Source organism: Hylobates moloch, unplaced genomic scaffold (assembly GCF_009828535.3).
Source record: "Hylobates moloch isolate HMO894 unplaced genomic scaffold, HMol_V3 SCAFFOLD_12, whole genome shotgun sequence".
Taxonomy (NCBI): Eukaryota; Metazoa; Chordata; class Mammalia; order Primates; family Hylobatidae; genus Hylobates; species Hylobates moloch.
In genome coordinates this window covers 13750360-13773238 of record NW_026652287.1, presented here as the reverse complement: position 1 = coordinate 13773238, position 22879 = coordinate 13750360, and the positions used below count along the sequence as shown (strand labels likewise).

The 22879-nt window shown below is 43.3% G+C and overlaps 1 protein-coding gene across 1 annotated transcript in view; it reads left to right on the top strand.

Moving 5' to 3' along the window:
• Positions 1-22879, top strand: part of SRRM4 (serine/arginine repetitive matrix 4) — a 177752-nt gene that overhangs the window by 114607 nt on the left and 40266 nt on the right. The window contains exons 2-4 of the mRNA XM_032168548.2: positions 7190-7336; positions 19193-19279; positions 21841-21912. Coding sequence (XP_032024439.1) covers positions 7190-7336; positions 19193-19279; positions 21841-21912 — 306 coding nt within the window. The remainder of the gene's footprint in view (positions 1-7189; positions 7337-19192; positions 19280-21840; positions 21913-22879) is intronic.

Here is a 22879-nt window from a genome sequence, read left to right as displayed (position 1 = left end):
TCCTGTGTTACAATGTAATTACCAAGACTCCCCCTGTACCTCCACTTATCCTTTCCTATATTTTCAAAATGTTTTCTACTAAAAATACAAAAATTAGCCAAGTGTGGTGGCGGGTGCCTCTAGTCCCAGCTACTCGGGAAGCTGAAGCAGGAGAATCACTTGAACCCGGGAGGTGGATGTTGCAGTGAGCCGAGATCATGCCACTGCACTCTAGCCTGGGCAATAGATTGAGACTCGGTCTCAAAAAAAAAAAAGAAAGAAAATGTTTTCCAGAGTCTGCTCAGTGGCCTAGGCTGGAGTGCAGTGGCACGATCTTGGCTCACTGCAAGCTCTGCCTCCCAGGTTCACACCATTCTCCTGCCTCAGCCTCCCAAGTAGCTGGGACTACAGGTGCCCACCGCCACGCCCGGCTATTTTTTTTTTTTTTTTGTATTTTCAGTAGTGACGGGGTTTCACCGTGTTAGCCAGGATGGTCTCGATCTTCCTGACCTTGTGATCCACCCGCCTCTGCCTCCCAAAGTGCTGGGATTACAGACATGAGCCACCACACCTGGCCTCTCAGCTGATTCTTATAAACAGGCAGGGCAGCCGCTGATGTTCTTGCCAGTTAATATCTCAGGGTCTCAGTTTGTTCTTCACAGTAAGGGTAGTAATGCTGGCTCATGGGTTTCTTTGAAAACTTCAATGAGAAGATGAGTGAGAAGTGCTTAGTTAGCTCAGTGTCTGGTATGCAGGAGGTGCTTGATAAATACTAGTTGCTGTGATGATCAAGTGATGTGGAGAGAAGACTGGGCTGGGAGTCAAAAGGTGGCAACTCTACTAGCCAGAGCTATGATAAGAGTCACTATTTGCCTTGGGCAAATCCCCTTGCCTCTTGGGCCTCCGTTTCTCCACTCTGTACAGGGCTGAGCTGGATCTGGGGTTCTTCCTGCTCCACCATTGTTGGTCTCTGATTCCCCAAACAGTGTTTAACTCAATCTAGTGCTTGGGGCATGAGGATCTGCACCCAATGCTGGGCCAAATGAGCACTTTGTTGGGAGCAGCTGGCTGATTGGCTCAGTGAGCAAGAGCTTTGATGGGAAGCGGGGAAGCAGCTAGGGAGCCAGGCCTCTTGAGGAGTTTTGCAGAAAAGTTCAGCCCTGACTCTTATCGGAGCCTTGGAATCTGCCGGTTGCCATGACTACAGAGACAGCATCTAAGCTCCAGGTCTCTGATTAGCAGGAACAGAGCCGGGAGGCCTTGAGGAATTCGGCACTCGTGGCTCCCTCCCTCCGTCTGTGAAGCGGAGTGTGCCGGCCCTTGACTCCACTGTTTTAGCTGTCCCCAAAGATTTCGGCTTCTTTTAAGTATTTTTTAAATGCGATATAGAAGGAAAATGAGGCAACTGCCAGTACTCCTCAGCAAAGATGGAACACAGAATTTTTCATAAGGACCTGCAAAGATGCAAGGCTGGAGGCAGGGAAGGGAGATGGGTGGGGCTGTGGAGGGCTGGGGGCTGTGGCTGAAGCCTGATTCCACTGCAGCGCTGAGTGACCTCAGACTCTTTATTTGTACCTCTGCTTCTTTATTTGTAAGGAGAGTTAGGATCCGATCTGTGGTTCCCACATGAGATCGGTAATCACAATTCATTTGTTCACCCATCCATTTATTCATTTGTTCATTTAATGAATGTTCATTGAGCAGGAAGCTACACGACGTCAGGCACTGTATCTCTGGGGATTCAGGGGTGAGGAAAGAGACGAGTTCCCTCTCATAAAGCTTACATTCTAGTCCAGAAGACAATCATTTGGCAAATAGACACATAAAATGATCATTTCAAACAGTAACAAACTTGGTGTAGAAAGACACCACAGGCTACCGTGATTCCCATCACAGGTGGAGCGGAGAGCAAGGGAGTCAGGGAGGGCCTCTCTGAAAAGGTGACTTTTGAATGGAAAGAAGGAGATGGTCATGCAAAGAGCTGGAGGAACAGCATACCAGGTGGAGGGAACAAAAAGCGCAAAGGCCCTGAGCATTTGAGGAGAAGCAATGATGTCATGTGGCTAGAACAGAGTGAGATACAAAGAGGAGCAGGAGATGGGTAGGAGAGGGATTGAAAGGAGGGTCACAGACCAGATCGTGCCAAGTGTTTTAGTCTGGATAGTCAGTTTGGATTTCATTCCTGATCCAATAGGAGGCTGAATTGCCTGCGATCTGTCTTTAAGATGCAGATTCCTGGATTTCACCCCTTAGAGACTCTGATTTACCACATCTAGGATGGGACCTAGGAATCTGTATTTTTAAAAGCTCCTTAAAGTCCTCTGATCCTGTGCCACTCATGGAAAACCCTCAGCTACATGCTGTCTGAGTCTCGTTAAGTTTTAACAAAGCTGAGAAGCAGCCTGTTGGAACACCTTGAAAAAAGACTTTTAATGTTATGGTATATTACAGAGGATTTCCTTCTTCCTCCCCTCAGCACTTCCTCTCTGCCTGGCAGAATTCATTTTATTTCTGTTGGTTTTATTGCAAAATTCCAGGTGGGGTACCCAACACCAGGAAGGTGAAATCAGTACTATTGGAGAAAAAGAAAAATCTACCACATCGGACGGTATAAAATTACATAAATTCCTGCAACTCCATTGTGTCTTTCCTCACCAAATCATCTTCAAGATTTCCCCATATCTGATTCCTGACTCCTGTTGCTGACAGTGATGGATGAGGCACTGTCCTCACCCGAAGCCTTACACCCCAGGGCTCTGGCAGTAGCATCCACCAGCTTCCCCTGTACTTCAGATAACTCACGCCTCTACTCTCTCCATTAGACAAGTCACTGAGACTTCCCACCCAATGCCAGCACACTCACCATGTGTTTATTCACTGCCAAATTCCTCACAGCTCTCAGCTTTTGCCTATCATGGGATTACTTGTGGTATCGATTTATTTTCTACAATGCCCCAGAGAGTTCAGAATTACATTCTTATGTGTCTCCACCTTGACATAGTAATAATGTGTGACTTGCAAGAATTGGTTACAAAGGGCAGCTTCTGCCTTGCTGTCTTGGATTGATCATTGTCGGGGAAGCCAGCCACCATGTTGTGAGGATACTCAAGCAGCCATATGGAGAGGCCCATGTGAAGAACTGAGGCCTTCTGCCAACAGCCAGCACCAGCTTGCCAGCCATATGAGCGAGCCACCTTGGAAGTGAACTATCTTATGTGTCAAGGCTTTGCTGGACAATACACACAAATCAATAAGCTCACTGATCTTTTCTAAAAGAAATATGAGGTCGAACAGAGAAGACATGGATTGAGCAGTCTGAGTAGACTGAGGCATTGGCTGAGTTATTGACCCTTTCTAAGATTCCATTCCCACCAACTATAACATCAGGAAATTGGTCCAAAGCATCTCAAAAGCACTTTCTAACTTTTTGAAACAATGTTCTCTTTGGCCAATTCATTACCACTTTTATTGATTCACTGAAAAAATATTGCCAGATGTTCACTAAGCAGCAGGCTCTAGGGCAGTAAGACACAGTCTTGCTCGCAGGGAGCTCATAGTCCAATTTGATAGAAGACAATTAAATGACAACAACATATTATTAAGAGTTGCTGGCAAGGGAGCAAAGGCATACCACATCCTAGAAAAGGGGATCGATCTTCCCAAAAGCTTGCTCCCTACTCTACCTTCTCCATCTCCTCAATGTTGATGCCATCCTTCCAGTTGCTCAGCCTCAAAACCTTGGAGTCATCCTTGACTCCTCCTCCTGTCTTACTCTCTTACTTCTCACATTTAGCCAGCAGTAAATCATGTCAGTACTACTTGCAAAATTTGTTAGAATCAGACCACATCTCATCCCCCACTCCATTGCTACTACACTGATCGGAGCTTGGACTATTGCAACCATTTCCCCATCTCTGCCCTTTTCTCCCTTCAGCCTTGTGTCCCTCAACCACTAGAGTGATCGTTCTCAAATGTAATCCAGACCCTATCACTCCTGTTCCAAAGACTCTTCTCCCATCTCAGCTACAGGGAGCCCCAAAGGTCTTCCCATGACCTGATCTCTGATCTCACCTCTTGCCACTATAGCCCTTGTTTGCTGTTCCTTATTATTATTACTATTATTACAGACAGAGTCTCATACTGTCACCCAGGCTGGAGTGCAGTGGCATGATCTTAGCTCACTGCAACCTCTGCTTCCTGGGTTCAAGCGATTCTCCCGCCTCAGCCTCCTGAGTAGCTGGGATTACAGACGTGCACCACCACACCAGCGAATTCTTTTATTTTTAGTAGAGATGGGGTTCTGCCGTATTGGCCAGGCTGGTCTCAAACTCCTGACCTCAAGTTATGCACTTGCCTCGGCCTCCCAAAGTGCTGGGATTACAGGCATGAGCCAGTGTGCCCGGCCACTGTTCCTTAAAATATGATAACAATATTTGAACTTGCTATTCCTTCTGCCTAGGGCACACTTCTCACTTCCAGCAGATACCTGTGTAGAAGCTATATATAACTGTTTAACAAATTATTCCAAATCTTTTGGCTGAAAACAACAACAAAGAGTTATTATGGTTCATAGTTTCTGTGACTCAGGAATTTCGCTGAGTGGTTCTAACTCATCATCTCTCATGAAGCTGTGGTCAGATGTCAACCAGGTTTGCAGTCTTATCATGAGGCTTGACTGGAGCTGAAGAATCCACTTCCAAGGTGGCTCACTCATAAGGCTAACAAGTTGGTGCTGACTGTTGGCAGGAGGCCTCAGTTCTTCTTCACATAGGCCTCTCCATATGGCTGCTTGAGTGTCCTCACAACATGGCTTCCACCAGACTCATCAACCCAAGAGAGGAAGGCAGAAGCTACCTTTTGTGACCAAGTCTTGAAGGTCATACATTATTACTTCTACTACATTCTTTTCATTAAATGTGAGTCACTAAGCCCATCCGCTATTCAAAGGGAGATAAATTAAGTTCCATCTTTTGATCTTTTGATGACAAGAGTGTCAAAGAATCTAAGAACACATTCTAAATCACCCAAACTTTAAGATTAGTCCTGAATCCTTCAAGTCTCCACTCCCTTGTTACTCCTCAGGAAGGACTTCTCTGATTATTATATACAAAGTAGCAGCCACTCTTCCCATTTCTTAGCTCTGTATGCTGCTTTAGTCACACCAAAATTTATTACCATTCAGCTGAAAATGGTGGCTCACACCTGTAATCCCAGCACTTTGGGAGGCCAAGTCAGGAGGATTGCTTGAGCCCAGGAGTTCAAGACCAGTTTGAACAATACAGTGGGACCCTGTCTCTACAAAAAAAAAAAAAAAAAAAATCTGGGCCTGGTGGTGTGTACCTGTGGTCCCAGCCACTTGGGAGGTTGAGGTCAGAGGATCACTTGAGCCAGGGAGTTCAAGGCTGCAGTGAGCTCTGATTGTGCCACTGCACTCCATCCTGGACAACACAGTGAGACTCTGTCTCAAAAAAAAAAATGTGTTACCATTCAACAAGCCCTATTTTTACTTGCTTATGTATCTATTCCTCCATCTAGAATGTAAACATTCCGTAATCACAGGAGACATCTCTGTCTTGTTCACTGTGTCTCCACACCTGAAACTGACCTAGATACAATGTAGGCACTCAGGAAATTGAAGTTAATAAATGCAGGTTACCCTAGGCCAGGACAAGTATGGGAAGAGGCAAGCCTTGCTGGGTGTTAGGAAGAAAATGGAAGCTTTGTTGTCAGACAGCAGACAGGGCAGCATTCCTCAGAGATAAATGGGAGAAGTAAAGGCATGGAAAGGTAACCCCCATAGCAGGGAGGTTTAGGGAAAACTGAGGCTGAGCAGGATGGAGGGGAGTTCTGGAAGCACAGAGTTTGCAGTGAGAAGGGCTGAGAAGCCCTAATTAGAATCTCCATCCCTCCAGGGCTTGCGGTATCTACCAGCTCTGCTTCTAAAGATGCACTCATAAGTGGCTGACAGAGATGGATGTGTTTTGCTGCCCTTCCTTCAATATTGACCGGGCTTGGCTTGCTCTCTTAGAAGCCCTAAAGAGCAGGGGGCTTATCAGATGCATTCATCTTGAGTCATAAAAGCAGTCTGGATGCACTGATGCAGAGCCTGGTGCATGAGACATGCTAATGCCTTTGATCAATGCTTGACATGGGGTCTGAAGGCAGGGTGAGCAGGGAGGGATGCTCTCTGCGTGTCACCAAATATGCCTGCGACTCTCAAACTCCTGACTCTTCCTAGTTAAGAGCCAGGAACTTGAGTGACAGTCTCTTCAAAAGCTGAGTAACCAGGAAAGTTCTTTGCCCTCTCAGGAACTCCCATAAAGAGGTGGGACTCATAGGCGACTCCTCAGTATTCTCTGCAGCCTGTGTCATTGGCAGAGTTGGGGGCTGCTGGACTGCAGGCCTTCATGGGAACTGCCGTCCCAAGTGGGTGGCTCATACCAATTAAGGACATCAGATTGGAGATTTGGTTTACAAGGAAGTAAAACCAAAGAAAACTGACTTTTGAGGCCTTTCTGCTTGTATATTTTATCTCATTTTATTTTCACAATAGCTCAGAAATACATGAATTGATACTATTCACTATTTTATAACTGAAGAAACTGCAACTCAGAGATGTTGTGACTGGTCCCAGGTACTATAGCTACTAAATAGTTAAGACTATTCGAATCTACATATATGTAGTCCATGCAGAAATAAGGCAGAGAAATGGGATAGAAATGGCAAAGGGGATTTACACTAATACTATCATCCTTTGGCCTCCCATTATATCTTGAGAAAGGAAATAAAATGCTGGTTTCCAGCATCTCTCTGTGATCTAGTCCAAATAGAATAAGCTATGCTGCTGTGACAAATAAACCTACATCGAAGTGGTTTAACCTAATTTCAGTTTATTTCTCTCTTGCAAAGTCTGATGTGGTAAAGGCATCTTTCCTCCATCAAATAGTTTCACCTTTCAGAATGTGTGGACTCTAAAGTCACTATGACAGAGGAAGGGGGAGCTGGAGAAGGCGCATGGATCTTGATTGCCTTGAACTGGAAATTACATGTGTTCCCTCCTGCTTAGAGACCATTGGCCAAAGATAATCTCATGGGCTCAACCTAACTGCAAGGGAGGCTGGAAAATACTAGGAATTCTATGAATATTTAATGAACATTAAGTGTCTCTGTACATTCTAACACTTTTGTGTCCTTATTTCTTCCTCTGTAGGACAGAGCCCCAGAATAGCCCCGTTGTCCCAGCTCAGGATGGACCCTCAGAAAAGCTGGGTCAGCATCTGGCCACCGAGCCCTTGGGCACCAACAGCTGGGAGAGAGACAAGACCTGTCGGGAACTGGATGCCGCCAGAGGACACAGGTGAGATCCAAGGGGGCGTCCAAGCTGAAGATACGGAAATAAAGTCTGCCTCTCTGGCCATGGCTCGCCTCCCTCTTATGCAAGTTCCTCTTTCAAACCCTTAAATCAAGGGTTAGTAAATATTTACCATAGAGGAAAAAATCATAAATATTTTAAGTTTGTAGACCCCAGTGGTTTCTGTCACAACTACTCAACTCTGCCATTGCAGTGCAAAAACAGCCATAGACATTATGCAAACAAAAAAGCATATCTGTGTTCCAATAAAATTGTATTTATAAAAGCCGAAGGCAGGCTAAATTGGCCCACTGGCTGTGGTTCAGCAAGCCCTACCTTAAATGATAGAGTTCCTTTCCATTTTAATGGCTCCATGAGCCACTGACTCCCCAAATCATAGTTTCAGCCCAGACCTATCTCAGGAGTTCCAGGTCTCTGTATTTTTTCTTTTACTCGGTTATTTAACCAGTACTTTTTGAGCACCCACTGTGTGATGGGCACTGTACTAGCACACATATACAGAGAGCACTGTATACACATACTCCATAAAAATACTGTACACTCAGCATTTTACTGAGGCTGGGAGAAGTAAAGTGAGTTCCCCAGAATATGACAGCCAGTAAGTGGCAGAGTGAAGTTTTGAACTCCAGACTCTCTGATCTTAAATCCTTTACTAAAACCCACTCCATTATTCTATGGATGCTACTGAAAACAACAGCAACAAAAACCTTATCCCCTGCCTGCTATTTTCAGCATACACTTATAAAGTCTGGCCCATCTTTGGCCTCTGGAAAATCTATTTCTAGAAGATGTGATTACTGAATTTTGGAGAAGTGGCTTGGGAAACTGGAGTCATTTTTTTCTTTTTAATTTTTATTTCGTTATTATTTTTTAACTTTTATTTTAGGTTTGGGGTTACATGTGAATGTTTGTTGCGTAGGTAAACACGTGTCATAGGGGTTTGTTGTATATATTATTTTATCACCCAAGTATCAAGCCCATTACCCAATAGTTATCTTTTCTGCTCCTCTCCATCCATCCACCCTCTCTTGTCAAGCAGAGACCCAGTGTCTGTTGTTTACTTCTTTGTGTTCATAAGTTCTTGTAAAGTGGGAGTTAAGTGAAGTAATTTTCAAAAATGAAGTCTACCCCCACTACCTAGGCTGCCCTCTCAGCTACAGGCTTTAGTTATGCTGCAATTTCAAAGAGAGAGAAACAGTTAAGCCCTATCAACTTGGAGAAGTGAAGTTCAACCTCATGTCTGGAGAGTTCTCCCCAGGAAACAGGAACAAAGTTGTTTCCGTGACAGGCAGAGGGAGATAAAGAGAGAAGTGAGAAGGAAGGGAATTTCCCTACTTTTAAAACACTGGGCCAGGCATGCTGGCTCACGTCTGTAATCCCAACACTTTGGGAGGCCGAGGTGGGAGGATCACTTGAGGTCAGGAGTTGGAGACCAGCCTGGCCAACATGGTGAAACCCTTGTCTCTGCTGAAAACACAAAAATTAGCCAGGTGTGGTGGTGCACACCTGTAATCCCAGCTACTCTGGAGGCTGAGGTAGAAGTATTGCTTGTACCCAGGAGGAGGAGGTTGCAGTGAGCCGAGATCGCACCACTGCACTCCAGCCTGGGCAACAGAGTGAGACTCCGTCTCAAAATAAAAAATAAAAAATATTGTCTCCTAGACGGAATTTGAGCGTACAAATCTCGACCGTGTCACTTACGAACCGAGCAACCTTGGGCAAGTTTCTTTTCCTCCATGGGCCTCAGTGTTCACAGCTATAAAATGGGAATGTTGAGGTGTAATTCTCAAGGTCAGGATGAAGATTAAGTTAGACCAGGCATGTACAGATTGTGGCAGTGAGACTAGAGCAGAGGAAATCCTAAGATATGTTAGTGAGAGTTTCATGAAGCCAGAAGAGAAGATTCTGGTCATGCAAATCTAAAAAAATGATGCCATGTCATACAGCATCTCTATTGTAGAGCTGCTGTGCTCTAGTGTACAGCGTCTGGGCCTCTCGCTCCCTTCTATCTGTGACCGACCCTCTGATGTGACAAAACCGCAATAATGATGATAACAATAACAGTGATAATAAAAGTAATCAGAATTATATAATAAATTTATTATTTAATAATTAATTATAATTATAATAACAGAAACCCCTTATACTGTCCTGTTACTCTATGCAAGACCAGGGCACATTACCTAAGTCAGCTCCTTTATTCCTGGAAGCAAACTTAGGACACAGGTACTATGTTTCTTCCCATCTTGTTGATGATCAAGATGAGACTCAGAGAGGTCTCTGAGCCCTGTTGGAAGTAAGAGAGCTGGACTTTAAATCTAGGTTTGTCAGCTTCTGGACCAGCATTCCTTACTGCTGCATACTTTACTGCATATGTAACCTCTGCATATGTAACCACTGTGTTGGAACCACTGCATACTTAACCACTTCTTTTTAAAAAATTTTTTTTATTATACTTTAAGTTCTAGGGTACATGTGCACAACATGCAGGTTTGTTACATATGTATACATGTGCCATGTTGGTGTGCTGCACCCATTAACTCATCATTTACATTAGGTATATCTCCTAATGCAATCCCTTCCCCCTCCCCACACCCCACAACAGGCCCCAGTGTGTGATGTTCCCCATCCTGTGTCAAAGTGTTCTCATTGTTCAATTCCCACCTATGAGTGAGAACATGCGGTGTTTGGTTTTCTGTCCTTGCGATAGTTTGTTCAGAATGTTGTTTTCCAGCTTCATCCATGTCCTTACAAAGGACATGAACTCATCCTTTTTATGGCTGCATAGTATTCCATGGTGTATATGTGCCACATTTTCCTAATCCAGTCTATCATTGATGGAAATTTGGGTTGGTTACAAGTCTTTGCTATTGTGAATAGTGCTGCAATAAACACACATGTGCATGTGTCTTTATAGCAGCCTGATTTATAATCCTTTGGTTATATACCCAGTAATGGGATGGCTGTGTCAAATGGTATTTCTAGTTTTAGATCCTTGAGGAATCACCACATTGTCTTCCACAATGGATGAACTAGTTTACAGTCCCACCAACTGTGTAAAAGTGTTCCTATTTCTCCACATCCTCTCCAGCATCTGTTGTTTCCTGACTTCTTAATGATCACCATTCTAACTGGTGTGAGATGGTATCTCACTGTAGTTTTGATTTGCATTTCTCTGATGGCCAGTGATGATGAGCATTTTTTCATGTGTCTGTTGGCTGCATAAATGTCTTCTTTTGAGAAGTGTCTGTTCATATCCTTTGCCTGCTTTTTGATGGGGTTGTTTGATTTTTTTCTTGTAAATTTGTTTAAGTTCTTTGTAGATTCTCGATATTAGCCCTTTGTCAGATAGGTAGACTGTAAAAATTTCCTCTTGTTCTGTAGGTTGCCTATTCACTCTGATGGTAGTTTCTTTTGCTGTGCAGAAGCTCTTTAGTTTAATTAGATCCCATTTGTCAATTTTGGCTTTTGTTGCCATTGCTTTTGGTGTTTTAGTCATGAGGTCCTTGCCCATGTCTATGTCCTGAATGGTACTGCCTAGGTTTTTTATGGTTTTAAGTCTAACATTTAAGTCTTTAATCCATCTTGAATTAATTTTTGTATAAGGTGTAAGGAAGGGATCCAGTTTCAGCTTTCTACATATGGCTAGCCAGTTTTCCCAGCACCACTTATTAAATAGGGAATCCATTCCCCATTTCTTGTTTTTGTCAGGTTTGTCAAAGATCAGATGGTTGTAGATGTGTGGTATTATTTCTGAGGGCTCTATTCTATTCCGTTGGTCTATATCTCTGTTTTGGTACCAGTACCATGCTGTTTTGGTTACTGTAGCCTTGTAGTATAGTTTGAAGTCAGGTACCGTGATGCCTCCAGCTTTGTTCTTTTGGCTTAGGATTGTCTTGGCAATGCGGGCTCTTTTTTGGTTCCATATGAACTTTAAAGTAGTTTTTTCCAATTCTGTGAAGAAAGTCATTGGTAGCTTGATGGGGATGGCATTGAATCTATAAATTACCTTGGGCAGTATGGCCATTTTCATGATATTGATTCTTCCTATCCACGAGCATGGAATGATCTTCCATTTGTTTGTGTCCTCTCTTATTTCATTGAGCAGTGGTTTGTAGTTCTCCTTGAAGAGGTCCTTCACATCCCTTGTAAGTTGGATTCCTAGATATTTTATTCTCTTTGAAGCAATTGTGAATGGGAGTTCACTCATGATTTGGCTCTCTGTCTGTTATGGGTGTATAGGAATGCTTGTGATTTTTGCACATTGATTTTGTATCCCGAGACTTTGCTGAAATTGCTTATCAGCTTGAGGAGATTTTGAGCTGAGACAATGGGGTTTTCTAAATAGACAGTCACGTCATCTGCAAACAGGGACATTTTGACGTCCTCTTTTCCTAATTGAATTCCCTTTATTTCTTTCTCCTGCCTGATTGCCCTGGCCAGAACTTGCAACAGTATGTTGAATAGGAGTGGTGAGAGAGGGCATCCCTGTCTTGTGCCGGTTTTCAAAGGGAATGCTTCCAGTTTTTGCCCATTCAGTATGATATTGGCTGTGGGTTTGTCATAAATAGCTCTCATTATTTTGAGACATGTCCCATCCATACCTAGTTTATTGAGAGTTTTTAGCATGAAGTGTGGTTGAATTTTGTCAAAGGCCTTTTCTGCATCTATTGAGATAATCATGTGGTTTTTGTCTTTGGTTCTGTTTATATGATGGATTATGTTTATTGATTTGGGTATGTTGAACCAGCCTTGCATCCCAGGGATGAAGCCAACTTGATCATGGTGGATAAGCTTTATGATGTGCTGCTGGATTTAAAATAATGGTTTGCCAGTATTTTCTTGAGGATTTTTGCATCAATGTTTATCAGGGATATTGGGTCTAAAATTCTCTTTTTTTGTTGTGTCTCTGCCAGGCTTTGGTATCAGGATGATGTTGGCTTCATAAAATGAGTTAGGGAGGACTCCCTCTTTTTCTATTGATTGGAATAGTTTCAGAAGGAATGGTACCAACTCCTCTTTGTACCTCTAGTAGAATTCGGCTGTGAATCCGTCTGGTCCTGGACTTTTTTTGGTTGGTAGGTTATTAATTATTGCCTCAATTTCAGAGCCCGTTATTGGTCTATTTAGGGATTCAACTTCTTCCTGGTTTAGTCTTGGGAGAGTCTATGTGTCCAGGAATTTATCCATTTCTTCTAGATTTTCTAGTTTATTTGCGGAGTGTTTATAGTATTCTCTGACGGTAGTTTGTATTTCTGTGGGATCAGTGGTGATATCCCCTTTATCATTTTTTATTACGTGTATTTGATTCTTCTCTCTTTTCTTCTATATTAGTCTTGCTAGCAGTCTACCCATTTTGTTGATCTTTTCAGAAAACCAGCTCCTGGATTCATTGATTGTTTGAAGGGTTTTTTGTGTATCTCCTTCAGTTCTGCTCTGATCTTAGTTATTTCTTGCCTTCTGCTAGCTTTTGAATGTGTTTGCTCTTGCTTCTCTAGTTCTTTTAATTGTGATGTTAGGGTGTCAATTTTAGATCTTTCCTGCTTTCTATTGTGGGCATTTAGTCCTATAAATTTCCCTCACACACTGCTTTAAATGTGTCCCAGAGATTCCGGTATGTTGTGTCTTTGTTCTCATTGGTTTCAAAGAACATCTTTATTTCTGCCTTCGTTTTGTTATGTACCCAGTAGTTATTCAGGAGCAGGTTGTTCAGTTTCCATGTAGTTGTGCAGTTTTGAGTGTGTCTCTTAATCCTGAGTTCTAATTTGATCGCACTGTGGTCTGAGAGACAGTTTGTTGTGATTTCTGTTCTTTTACATTTGCTGAGGAGTGCTTTACTTCCAACTATGTGATCAATTTTGGAATAAGTGCAATGTGGTGCTGAGAAGAATGTATATTCTCTTGATTTGGGGTGGAGAGTTCTGTAGATGTCTATTAGGTCTGCTTGGTGCAGAGCTGAGTTCAATTCCTGGATATCCTTGTTAACTTTCTGTCTCATTGATCTGTCTAATGTTGACAGTGGGGTGTTAAAGTCTCCCATTATTATTGTGTGGGAGTCTAAGTCTCATTGTATGTCTCTAAGGACTTGCTTTTTGAATCTGGGTGCTCCTGTATTGGGTGCATATATACTTAGGACAGTTAGCTCTTCTTGTTGAATTGATCCCTTTACCATTATGTAATGGCCTTCTTTGTCTCTTTTGATCTTTGTTAGTTTAGAGTCTGTTTTATCAGAGACTAGGATTGCAACCCCTGCTTTTTTTTTGTTTTCCATTTGCTTGGTAGATCTTCCTCCATCCCTTTATTTTGAGCCTATGTGTGTCTCTGCAGGTGAGATGGGTCTCTTGAATACAGCACATTGATGGATCTTGACTCTTTATCCAATTTGCCAGTCTGTGTCTTTTAATTTGGAGCATTTAGCCCATTTACATTTAAGGTTAATATTGTTATGTGTGAATTTGATCCTGTCATTATGATGTTAGCTGGTTATTTTGCTCATTAGTTGATGCAGTTTCTTCCTAGCATTGATGGTCTTTACAATTTGGCATGTTTTTGCAATGGCTGGTACCAGTTGTTCCTTTCCACGTTTAGTGCTTCCTTCAGGAGCTCTTGTAAGGCAGGCCTGGTGGTGACAAAATCTCTCAGCATTTGCTTGTCTGTAAAGGATTTTATTTCTCCTTCACTTGTGAAGCCTAGTTTGGCTGGATATGAAATTCTGGGTTGAAAATTCTTTTCTTTAAGAATGTTGAATATTGGCCCCCACTCTCTTCTGGCTTGTAGAGTTTCTGCCGAGAGATCAGCTGTTAGTCTGATGGGCTTCCCTTTATGGGTAACCCGACCTTTCTCTCTGGCTGCCCTGAACATTTTTTCCTTCATTTCAACTTTGGTGAATCTGACAATTATGTGTCTTGGAGTTGCTCTTCTCAAGGAGTATCTTTGTGGCATTCTCTATATTTCCTGAATTTGAAGGTTGGCCTGCCTTGCTAGGTTGGGGAAGTTCTGGATAATATCCTGAAGTGTTTTCCAACTTGGTTCCATTCTCTCCATCACTTTCAGGTACACCAATCAGACATAGATTTGGTCTTTTCACATAGTCTCATATTTCTTGGAGGCTTTGTTCATTTCTTTTTACTCTTTTTTCTCTAAACTTCTCTTCTCACTTCATTTCATTCATTTGATCTTCAGTCACTGATACCCTTTATTCCACTTGATTGAATCAGCTACTGAAGCTTGTGCATGCATCATGTAGTTCTCGTGCCACGGTTTTCAGCTCCATCAGGTCATTTAAGGTCTTCTCTACACTGTTTATTCTAGTTAGCCATTCATCTAATCTTTTTTCAAGGTTTTTAGCTTCTTTGTGATGGGTTCAAACATCCTTCTTTAGCGCAGAGAAGTTTGTAATTACCGATCGTCTAAAGGCTTCTTCCCTCAACTCATCAAAGTCATTCTCCGTCCAGCTTTGTTCCACTGCTGGCGAGGAGCTGTGTTCCTTTGGAGGAGAAGAGGCACTCTGATTTTTAGAATTTTAGCTTTTCTGCTCTGGTTTCTCCCCATCTTTGTGGTTTTATCAACCTTTGGTCTTTGATGATGGTGATGTACAGATGGGGTTTTGGTGTGGATGTCCTTTCTGTTTGTTAGTTTTCCTTCTAACAGTCAGGACCCTCAGCTGCAGGTCTGTTGGAGTTTGCTGGAGGTCCACTCCAGACCCTGTTTCCCTGGGTATCACCAGCAGAGGCTGCAGAACAGCAAATATTGCAGAACGGCAAATGTTGCTGCCTGATCCTTTCTCTGGAAGCTTCTTCTCAGTGGGGCACCTGGCCATATGAGGTGTCAGTCAGCCGAGGTGCCTCCCAGTTAGGCTACTTGGGGGTCAGGGACCCACTTGAGGAGGCAGTCTGTCTGTTCGCAGATCCCAGACTCTGTGCTGGGAGAACCACTGCTCTCTTCAAAGCTGTCAGACAGGGATGTTTAAGTCTGCAGAAGTTTCTGCTGCCTTTTGTTCAGCTATGCCCTGCCCCCAGAGGTGGAGTCTACAGAGGCAGGCAGGCCTCCTTGAGCTGCAGTGGACTCCACCTAGTTTGAGCTTCCTGACCACTTTGTTTACCTACTCAAGCCTCAGCAATGGTGGACGCCCCTCCCCCAGCCTCGCTGCCACATTGCAGTTCGATCTCAGACTGCTGTGCTAGCAGTGAGTGAGGCTCCGTGGGCAAGCCACGCGTGGGATATAATCTCCTGGTGTGCCGTTTGCTAAGACAGTTGGAGAGGTGCAATATTAGGGTGGGAGTGTCCCGATTTTCCAGGTACCCTCTGTCATGGCTTCCGTTGGCTAGGAAAGGGAATTCCCTAACCCCTTGCACTTCCCAAGTGAGGCGATGCCCCGCCCTGCTTTGGCTCATGCTCCGTGGGCTGCACCCGTGAGATGCCCCCGTGAGATGAACTCAGTACCTTAGTTGGAAATGCAGAAATCACCCATCTTCTACGTCATTCACGCTGGGAGCTGTAAACTGGAGTTGTTCCTATTCGGCCATCTTGGAACCTCCTCACCACTGCATATTTAATTGATGCATGTTTAACTACTGTGTACATAACCGCTGAGCACTTAACCACTGAATAGTTAACCTCTGCTACTTCCCCAAGGTTTGCTTAACTACCACTTGTTTAACCACTACAGACTTAACTGCTGCACATGTAACCACTGCATACTCAACTGATGCTTATTGAATTGTTATATATTTCATCACTGTATTTAGCCATGCATATGTAACCACAGCATACACAAGCATTATGTACTTAACCCCTGCACCCGTAACCAGGGTATACTTAACAACTATTCTGCCCCTTCCTGACCCTCTATGATGGTACGTGTAGAGCTAGTGTAGGGAAAAATAGTGGGTAGAAGAAATGTAGACCTACCTGGTTAAAGGCGTTTGGGATTTATTGAGGGAGTTGATGATCCCCATCTCACACACCTCAAATGTCTCCAAATTCAAGGGCTTTCTGAGTTTTACCCCATTACTTAAATGCAAATCAAGGATGATGTTCTCAAATCATGCTCCCCTGGGACCCTGGGATTCTAGAAGTTATAGCTGACTGAAACAATAGGCTCTTTCTTCATTTGGTAAGACACACTCTAAAAGATTTTTTTTTCTCTCAAGTTTTTCTCCTTTCATTTTTTCCCCACTCAAATTCCCAGTAGCTGTTGCACTGGGAAGTGTTTCTATGAAACAAGATGATTTAACAAGAAGCTCAATTATTTCATTCATTTATTCTCTCTTTTGGTCACTCAACAAATATTGATTAGGCTTTTGCTCTGTGACAAGCACTCTTTAAGGAAATAATTTGGTGGCTGGGCACCACGTCTCATCCCAGTACTACGGGAGGTCAAAGCAGGTGGATCACCTGGGGTCAGGAGTTCGAGACCAGCCTGGCCAACATGGTGAAACCCTGTCTCTACTTAAAAAATACAAAAATTATCCTGGCTTGGTGGCGGGCACCTATAGTCCAAGCTACTAGGGAGGCTAAGGCATGAGAATCGCTTGAACCCAGGAGATGGAGGTTGCAGTGAGCTGAGATCATGCCACTGCACTCCAGCCTAGGCAAGAGAGTGAAACTCTGTCTCAAAAAAAAAAAAAAAAAAGAATTTGGAAGTAGCCCATCCTGTTTACTCAAGCATCCTGTTTGCTTCCTGGACATGCATACTGTGCCTTGTGCTTTATAACATATAAACGTAGTTAAGCAGCTAGCTACTTAATTCCTGTGATACTTATTTTTAACCTGCTAAAAGGGACCCTCTTAGAAATGCAAATCAAAACCACAATGAGATGCAATCTCACGCCAGTCAGAATGGCAATTATTAAAAAGTCAAGAAACAACAGATGCTGGCAAGGTTGTACAGAAACAGGAATGCTTTTACACTATTAGTGGGAATGTAAATTAGTTCAACTATTGTGGAAGATGGTGGTTCCTCAAAGACCTAGAACCAGAAATACCATTTAACCCAGCAATCCCATTACTGGGTATATACCCAAAGGAATATATGTCATTCTGTTATAAAGATACATGCATGCATATGTTCATTGCAGCACTATTCACAATAGCAAAGACAGGAAATGAACCCAAATGCCCATCAATGATAAAGAAAATGTGGTATATATATATATACCATGGAATACTATGCAGTATTCCATACTATGAACAAGATCATGTCCTTTGCAGGCACAAGGGTGAAGCTGGAAGCTATTACCCTCTGCAAACCAATGCAAGAATAGAAAACCAAACACTGCATGTTCTCACTTATAAGTGGGAGCTGAACATTGATAACATATGGACACAGGGAGGGGAACATCACACACTGGGGCCTGTTGGGGAAGAGTGGGGGCTGAGGAAGAGCATTAGGAAAAAGAGCTAATGCATGCTGGGCTTAATACCTAGGTGATGGGTTGACAGGTGCAGAAAACCACCATGGCACACGTTTATCTATGTGATAAAACTGCACATCCTGCAAATGTAGCCCGGAATGTACAAAATTAAAATTAAAATTAAAAAAAACATAGCACATCAAAAGTTCCACATTCAGGAAAGCAAATTAGTAGAAAAGCTCAATAAGATAAATAGTCTCTCCTCCAGCTGTTTAAACAAAATGACATCTGATAATTTTTTTAAAAGTGGCTCTCTTGAAAATATTATAAATATAGCTATATGATTCTTATTTGCTGGAGATAGAGACCCTGACATATATTCTAACCATTTTATCATTCTTTCTACTAATCATAATGATCCAGATTCTTAAAATGGAATTAAATACAGCAGTACTTTATGATATTCTATAAAAAGTTGGGTAATTTCCAGATGATTGGCCACACAAACAAGTTTGAGAAGGCAGCTGGTTTTGTGGGGAAAATCTCAGGGTAGGAATCACACAGGCCTTGATTCAAATCCTAGCCTGGACACATTCTAATTGTCTAGCCATCAGCAAGTTAATTAACCTTTCTGAGCCTCAAGACAGTAAAAGTCATACCATTCTCAAAGTGTTTGTATCCTAATATATAAAAAACTTGGCACATAATAAGTGCATAAATGCTAGTTGTGTCACTGCTAAAATAATGACAATAATATTAGTAGTAAGATAATGTTTTCCCCGTGAGGTTCCACTAGGTTGGCATGGTCCAATTCCCAAGCAGTTTTTCATCTAAAACCATCTTCCTTTGCCATGGGATAGTGTTTTTAAAAAAATCCCTGGAGCCTGCCCCAATTATAAAAGAAGATAACTTGACTTCATTTAACTGCAGCCTCAGCATTTGAATTTAATTGAACAGGAAATAATTATTCTTGAAGAGCGGAGGTTTTTGAGGTTCTGCGAGGCAATATAAGATACGTATCTCGTTACATTAGACCTTGGCAAATATACTTTTAATAATCAGCTGCTACTTAACATACCTTCCGCTTCCTATTAAATTTCCAGCAGGAACCACGGACACGATATATTTGGGAGGGAGGGGGCTGAACAGCTGATGAATTATTTAAAAAGTGATTTATTTACCAAGGCAAGCCATTAGCAAATTCAATAATAAATCTATTAAGAAGTAGTTAACCTCTATAACTCTGCTTTTAATAATCAATCGGTGTTTGGGTAACGTACAACGTCTGTCTCATTAACTCGGCATTAAGTCCTTATTTAGGTACTTAGTCTGAAGTGTGACCCAATCAGCCATGAGGTGGTAATGAGGCACTGGCTATGGGTCCTTGATCATCCAAGAACCTGGGTCCTTCCCTGGCTGCACGAGCTCTGGTTGGGGAGTTGGGGAACCATGAGTTCTCTAATGCTCCTCTCTTTGCTCCTCACAGTGCCTCTCATGACAAAGACTTGACACCACCACCTTCCTCCAGGGGAAAGAAGAAAAAGAAGAAATCCACTCGGAAGAAGAGAAGGAGGTAAGAGCACCAAGAGGGAGATAAAACCTGTAAGATGCAGGCAGGGGCAAAGTATGGGTTTCAAAGTCAGACAGTGACTCCCTCTTGGGTTCAAATCCCCTCTCTGATGCTTAACTAGCTGTATGACCTTGGGCAAGTCACTTTACCTCTCTGTTCCTGTTTTTATTATACTTCTCCAAAATGGTGATAATATCTACCTTTTGAGATTTCATGAAAATTACATGAAAAATTCATGTGGAAGCAGCTGTCACAGTACTTGGCACGTAGTAAATGACTAATTAACAGGAAGCATAGTCTTTTTTTTTTTTTTTGAGATGGAGTCTCGCTGTGCCACCCAGGCTGGAGTGCACTGGCGTGATCTCAGCTCACTGCAAGCTCGCCTCCCAGGTTCACGCCATTCTCCTGCCTCAGCCTCCCGAGTAGCTGCGACTACAGGCACCCGCCACCATGCCTGGCTAATTTTTTGTATTTTTAGTAGAGATGGGGTTTCACCGTGTTAGCCAGGGTGGTCTTGATCTCCTGACCTCGTGATCCGCCCACCTCAGCCTCCCAAAGTGCTGGGATTACAGGCGTGAGCCACCGCGCCTGGCCGGAAGCATAGTTTTTAGCATGAATATTGAATTATTTTTTGAGAGCTTACTGGATGCAGAGGACTACGCTAGGCACTGTAATCTTCATTATCTCTTTTATCCCTGACCATTGTCTACCAGGAAAGCATTATTATCCCCATTTTAGAGATGAGAAAATAAAGGCTCACAGAGGGGGTGACAGGATCTACAGGGGCTTGATCCTAGGTCCTCAGTTGGTTCCACTACACCCACCTACCTAGTTAAATATCTAGGATAATAGGTGGGTTTTGGGGGTGGGGGGGGTTGTTTGTTTGCCAGCTATTGACTGTTTGGTATCCTATGCATTTTTTCTATGTCCAATTCCTTTAAAAATTTTTTACATTTAAAATGATTTCCAGATTTGCTTGTAGGCTGCCACTAACTAGACTAAAAGCATCTCTAGTGTGCCAACCTCAGAGGGGCAGGCTTAACTCTTAGGGCTGCCAACTGAGAATCACAGCAAACCTCTGAGGCAGTATTTATAGAAACCTGTAGGGGGCAGCAGAGAGAAGCATCTGATGACTTGGGCTTCAACTCCGGGTTTTCTGGAACCTTGTTTCACAGACACCTCTTAGCCTCATTCTAAAAGGACAGGCTCAAAGAGGACCCAGGGGGAAATATGGATGAAGACTCTGAGTCCTAGCCATTGTAGGATAGGAGATGAAATTGGGGCAAATGCTGTGGATTTCCTAATTTGAGGGGTGGGCCAGAGAATACACTAAAAAAGGAAACCTCAGATATTAAGATTCACTAATTGACTCGTTCATCCAATGAATGTTCACTGAGCATGTGTCTGGGGACAAATGTTATGATTCCTTGAAGGCTGAATTGTTTCTCAGCCATTCCCTTCTGCAGACATGTTTTGTTTGACCTGCAAAGTGATTTGATTTTTTTTTTAATTGGTGGTCAACATTTCCAAATCAGGAGATTTCATATGAAAATATGGAGTTTTGGAGGCTCCTTTAGAAAAGGCAGATGCTGTAGAAGCCCAGACCTGCATTCCTACACAGGATCTTTGGCTAATCTGAGAAGAAGACCCCCCCCTCCAGCCAGAACCTCTCTGGTTCCCCACAGTCCCCCACTACTCCCTACTGTCTTCCACCCAGCCTGCTTCATCCATTCATGTTACCTGAGAGGGCCCTGTTGGCATAGAATTTGTAACCTCTCATCTGTTTCAACCCTGGTCTTTTGTCAGCGGGGAAATAAGAGACTTAGAGAGATGAGCCTTGACATGCCCAAGGTGGCTCTGTGAGTTGGTAGTAGAGCCAAGATTGGAACTTAGGTCACCTGAGCCTCAGTCTTGAGTCATCACCATGGACTTAGAGTAGCTCTGTTTCTCAGGTAACACTTTGATGGCACTATCCATGCAGCCGCAGCCTGGCAAGATATCCTTCAGGGGCTCAGTCTTACCAGGGAGAAAAAGGATGGGGCAAAGGAGAAACCCTGAGACTTTGAGAGGAGGGTTACAGCTTGAAGGGAGAACAGCAGACAGAAGGAAGCCTTTCCAGCTTGACCGGGCAGGCAGCTATGAGGTGCTATGGTGACTGAGAGCAAAAACCACTGGGATCCCAGCTCATCTATTTCCTAGCTGTGTGTCTTTGGGCCAGTCACTTCACCTCTCTGAACTTCATTTTGTTTGTCTGAAAAGGGAGGGTAGCAATTGTACCTACCTAAGAAGTGTGTGGAAGGATTGAATAAGATAATGTTTACAAAACACAAGGTAATGGTTTGCATTAACTTGTTAAAAATTCAAATCAAATAAAAAGGAAAATTAAATTTGTGAGCAATTAAAAATTGCTTACAAATGCAAGCTAATATCAGCGTGGATATTATCCTTGATGTGTGTTCCTGAAAGAGCTAAAACTCTACATAGGGACTGGGGAAGGTTCTTTTTGAAACCAGCCTCGGCCTTTAAGAGCCTCCTTCTGAAGTGTGTCTTCTCGGCCCTGGCAGGTCCTCATCCTATAGCCCATCGCCTGTCAAGAAAAAGAAGAAGAAAAGTTCCAAGAAACATAAGCGACGCAGGTATTGTCCTTTTTCTCTGCAAACAAGACCTCCCCAGGTGGAGTGGGGAGGACAGTTGATGGCACCAAAAGGTCATCTGGAAGCATATCATGTCATTTATGTAAAATAATTATGTCTTTTTACGTATTTGTGTCTTGTATAAGCTGAGACTGTGGCTGCGAAGACTAGAGGTCCACACATGCTAACTGAGGCCAGAGGAGGACTTGATTAGAAAGAAGCAGCAGTGACTCAGGGATCAGCCAGGCCTGAGCAAAGGGCTAGAACAAGGAGTGGAAAGCTGATAGGACCCACTTGGGACCTGAAGTGCCCGCCGTCTCCTGGTCCCCATGAGGGACATGGCTGCACCCTGTCCCATCTCTCCATGTTGCAGGCCAAGTTATAAGGAGACACTGAATCTCTCTGTCTTGTTCTTTATTCCAAATTCCGAAGGAAAGGCCCCTCTTGTCAGTCCACTGCATGCTAGAGAATGGGGTCATGTTGAAAAACATGGCTGTGCTGAGATTGCCCATGCTGGTGCGTGGGGATGCAGGGATGGTAGTTACAGCACATTAGGAACTGGGCCCATGTTCCTGGTGTTCACTGTGCGCACACACACACGCACACACGTGTATGTTTACAGGGGAAGGAAAAGACTAAAGGATACTGTAGTCCCGGCACTTTGGGAGACCGAGGCGGGCAGATCACGAGGTCAGGAGGTCGAGACCATCCTGGCCAACATGGTGAAACTCAGTCTCTACTAAAAATACAAAAATTAGCCAGGTGTGGTGGCACGTGCCTGTAATCCCAGCTATTCGGGAGGCTGAGGCAGGAGAATCACTTGAACCGGGGAGTCAGAGTTTGCAGTGAGCCGAGATCGCTCCACTGCACTCCAGCCTGGCGGCAGAGTGAGACTCTGTCTAAAAAACAAACAAACAAACAAACAAAGGATATACAACAGAGGGCTCAGGTTTGTGGTTTATGGCCCAAA